Below are 3,046 nucleotides of genomic sequence, written 5' to 3'. Positions count from 1 at the left end.
TAATAATGTCCCCAAGTGTCTCCTGGTGTCTTATTGTTTCAGTTTGTGTCCCTTATCGTATAACTGTGCCTAATTGTGTCCCTTAGTGTCACTTTGTGTCCCTTAGTGTCGCTTTGTGTCCCTTAGTGTCGCTTTGTGTCCCTCGGTGTCGCTTTGTGTCCCTCGGTGTCCCAGGTTCATCCATTGTTTCCTGAAGCCCTCTCAGATTAGAGGTTCTGATGTTAGGACCGGCTGATGCTGAAGCTACCTCTCTGACAGTTGTCGGGTGTCTCTCAGGGTGACCCGGTTCCTCACAGAGTAGGAGACCATCTTCTGGAAGGGAACCCGTTCATAGAAACTCTGAACTGGACCGCTCAGATCCACTGAAGAGAAAAAAAATAGATAACAGAAGAACATTTCTAACAGAACCAGAGCTGAACTCTGCAGAATCTGATCTTAGGGTCTCATCCTCACCCAGCTTGCTGTAGGTGTTGTTTGGTAACCCGGCCAGCAGGGGGCGGCAGGATTGTTTTCTTGGCTGGTCGTAGGCTCCACAGACTCTGGTGTCAGGGTGCAAAGAGCAGCGGAAGAAAACATCTGATTCTGCATCTCTGAGGTCGGCGACAGCGCACTGCTCCTCTTCATCACAACCTGAAACACACAGCCGTCAACCTACAGAGTGCTGACACCTACAGGTGGGGGGGGGGCACTGCTTTCTAAAGGGTCATAAATGAAATCTTCTCCTTCTCTGTCTGTTAAAGGCAGAAATCTGCAGCTACGTACGCGTGAGACACCAGAGCTGCGCCTGCTGGGAACTGTAGTGGTTTTTATTGAGCCAGTAGGAGAGAACGGGGAGTTTCCTCTGAGGATCCACGATGATGTCATCATTGGACAGCGGCTGGAACCTCAGCAGCACGGACGCTGCAAACACAGAGAAGATCACCTATAGATGTGAAGCGACGGACGGAAAATCGCCTGATCAGAGAAGATCCAAACCATTCAGAGGAGCAGGAAGCTCTGCTGCAGGGCAGGAAGAAGATCCGGAACCAGCAGCCTCTGACTCTGCAAACGACAACAAAAAACTGTGAGCCGAGCTGAACCTTGACCCGAGTGGGTGTTACCTGCTGCTTCAGGACAAAAGCGTACCTGTGTGCAGGTAGATGGCCTGGAAGCTGATGATGGAGGCCTGATAGTCCTTTTTATTCTTGCTGTCGGCGGGCAGAGCGTCATCAGCTGAAAGGCACCAGAACGTTTGGTTCTGTTTGAAACGAGCTGCTCAGAAATGAACTGGACCTTTTTCTTACTGATAGTGAACTTTTCTCCTCCGAAGTCGAACAAAAAGCTTCGCTGCAGTTCGTTGTAGGTAAGCCCCGCCCCACAGGTTCTATTGGCTGGTCCCTGTCCAATCACGTCCCAGTCCTGATCCTCACACATCAGAACCGACGGAGCTCTCAGCCAACCACAGAGGAGGGAACCTTAATGGGATGAAATGAGCAGTGAGGATCAGGGTCAACTCCTCCCCGCAGCCCGTCTCCATGGTAACACACCTCCATCCAGGACGTTCTGGTTCAGGATGAATCCGTCGCAGCAGGCGTCCCGGCTGCAGCCGTCCTGACAGAAGCGATGAGCGTCGGACAGAGACGTGGTTCTGGAGGAGAACACCTGAGTCCTGAATACACCTGAGACCACCTTCCTCATCCTCGTCTTCATCAAGGGAAGCCCCGCCCCTGCATAAGAAGGCACGCCCACAGGATCACAAACAGGTACGCTAAATCTGATCCTGACACTGGAGCTCTGGACCACATCTGTCAGCATCGGGTTACCATGGTAACGAGGTCAGAGCTGCAGCACAAAAAATGTCTCCTTTTACACCAATCAGAAAGCTGTTTTATTACGTAAATATGGTTCCAGTACATCCTTAAGCTACTTACTAACTTTTTAAAAAAAAAATAGCGAAATAAGAAGGTAATAAATGATTAATTTAAAACGGAGAAAAAACCTAAATGTCTAAAAATGTAAGACGGTATTCAGGAGAAGTTTATTGGATTCTCTGGAGCAGGCATCCCCAAAGTGGGTCCTGCAGGGCCGCCGTCCTGCAGGGTTTAGAGGTTTCTCTGCTCCAGCAGCTGATTTTAATAGAAAGCTGCTAACAGGCTTGTGGTCTACTGCAATCATCAGAATCAGCTGCGCTAAAGCAGGAAAACCTCTAAAACCTCGAGGACCGAGGTTCGGGATGCCTGCTCTAGCCAGGCTGAGATTAGCAGAGTCTAACCGAAGCTTTGTTTCTCTGAGTCTAATCTTGTTTTTGTCTTTGCTCTTCAGCAGGAAGGTCTGTGCTACAAACTGCAGGCGGCAGGATAATAAAAGCCAACATATTCTGCCGGCAGGTTTCTACATTTGAAGTTAATTTAGGCGTTAATAAACTGTTTCAGAGGAGTGATCATAGCGCTCTGCCTCTGCAGTGCTGTGTCTGACTCCCTGCCAGCTCCCAGATCAGCTTCTCTGATTGGTGTGATGCTTGAGCAGAACTTTACCGTCTTTCCTGAGGACGAGCCGTCCTGAAGCTCCGCCCCTCACTTTCAGAGAACAACTCAGCTGATGGAACCGCTCTGCTTCAGGGTTACCCAGAAACCCGCTGCCCTGCAGAGACAGAGAGACGCCACGTTCCCATCAGGGAGAGAAGGACTAAAGGTGAGAGCAGAAACACCAGAGAGCTGTGAGTGTGAGCGTACCTGCCGGGAGGCATTGCAGACGGTGTTCATTGTGTGTGTGCTGTACAGCTCACACTGACTGTCGAACAGCGCCACATGGTGGCAGGACGGCTCTGCAGCACAGGCTGGAACACAGACAACACTTCAGGAGAAAAGGAACACATATAGGCCTGGAGGAAAACTCTGGAATACATGAACTATTCAGGGGCGGATTTAGGAAATGTGGGGCCCTAGGCAAAGACAGGCAGGGGGGCCCATAAATAGAGAAGACATAAAACAGACGCATCCTACAGATAGAGAAATGTTCATAGAATAGACATCCATTATCTGTTCTAGGTTGTGTCCCTCTCTTCTTG

General features: G+C 50.0%; 1 protein-coding gene across 1 annotated transcript in view; it reads right to left on the bottom strand.

Annotated features, from left to right (window-relative positions):
* The window catches only part of tg (thyroglobulin), a gene marked incomplete at its 5' end in the record, with an annotated part of 21,130 nt that overhangs the window by 9,864 nt on the left and 8,220 nt on the right, over positions 1-3,046 (bottom strand). The window contains 9 exons of the mRNA XM_015405362.1: positions 248-362; positions 454-630; positions 763-900; positions 976-1,041; positions 1,126-1,212; positions 1,284-1,454; positions 1,527-1,706; positions 2,514-2,619; positions 2,712-2,815. Coding sequence (XP_015260848.1) covers positions 248-362; positions 454-630; positions 763-900; positions 976-1,041; positions 1,126-1,212; positions 1,284-1,454; positions 1,527-1,706; positions 2,514-2,619; positions 2,712-2,815 — 1,144 coding nt within the window. The remainder of the gene's footprint in view (positions 1-247; positions 363-453; positions 631-762; positions 901-975; positions 1,042-1,125; positions 1,213-1,283; positions 1,455-1,526; positions 1,707-2,513; positions 2,620-2,711; positions 2,816-3,046) is intronic.

The sequence above is a fragment of the Cyprinodon variegatus genome, unplaced genomic scaffold (assembly GCF_000732505.1).
Source record: "Cyprinodon variegatus isolate N-32 unplaced genomic scaffold, C_variegatus-1.0 Scaffold2182, whole genome shotgun sequence".
NCBI classification, from domain to species: domain Eukaryota; kingdom Metazoa; phylum Chordata; class Actinopteri; order Cyprinodontiformes; family Cyprinodontidae; genus Cyprinodon; species Cyprinodon variegatus.
This window is presented reverse-complemented; position numbering and strand designations above follow the sequence as displayed.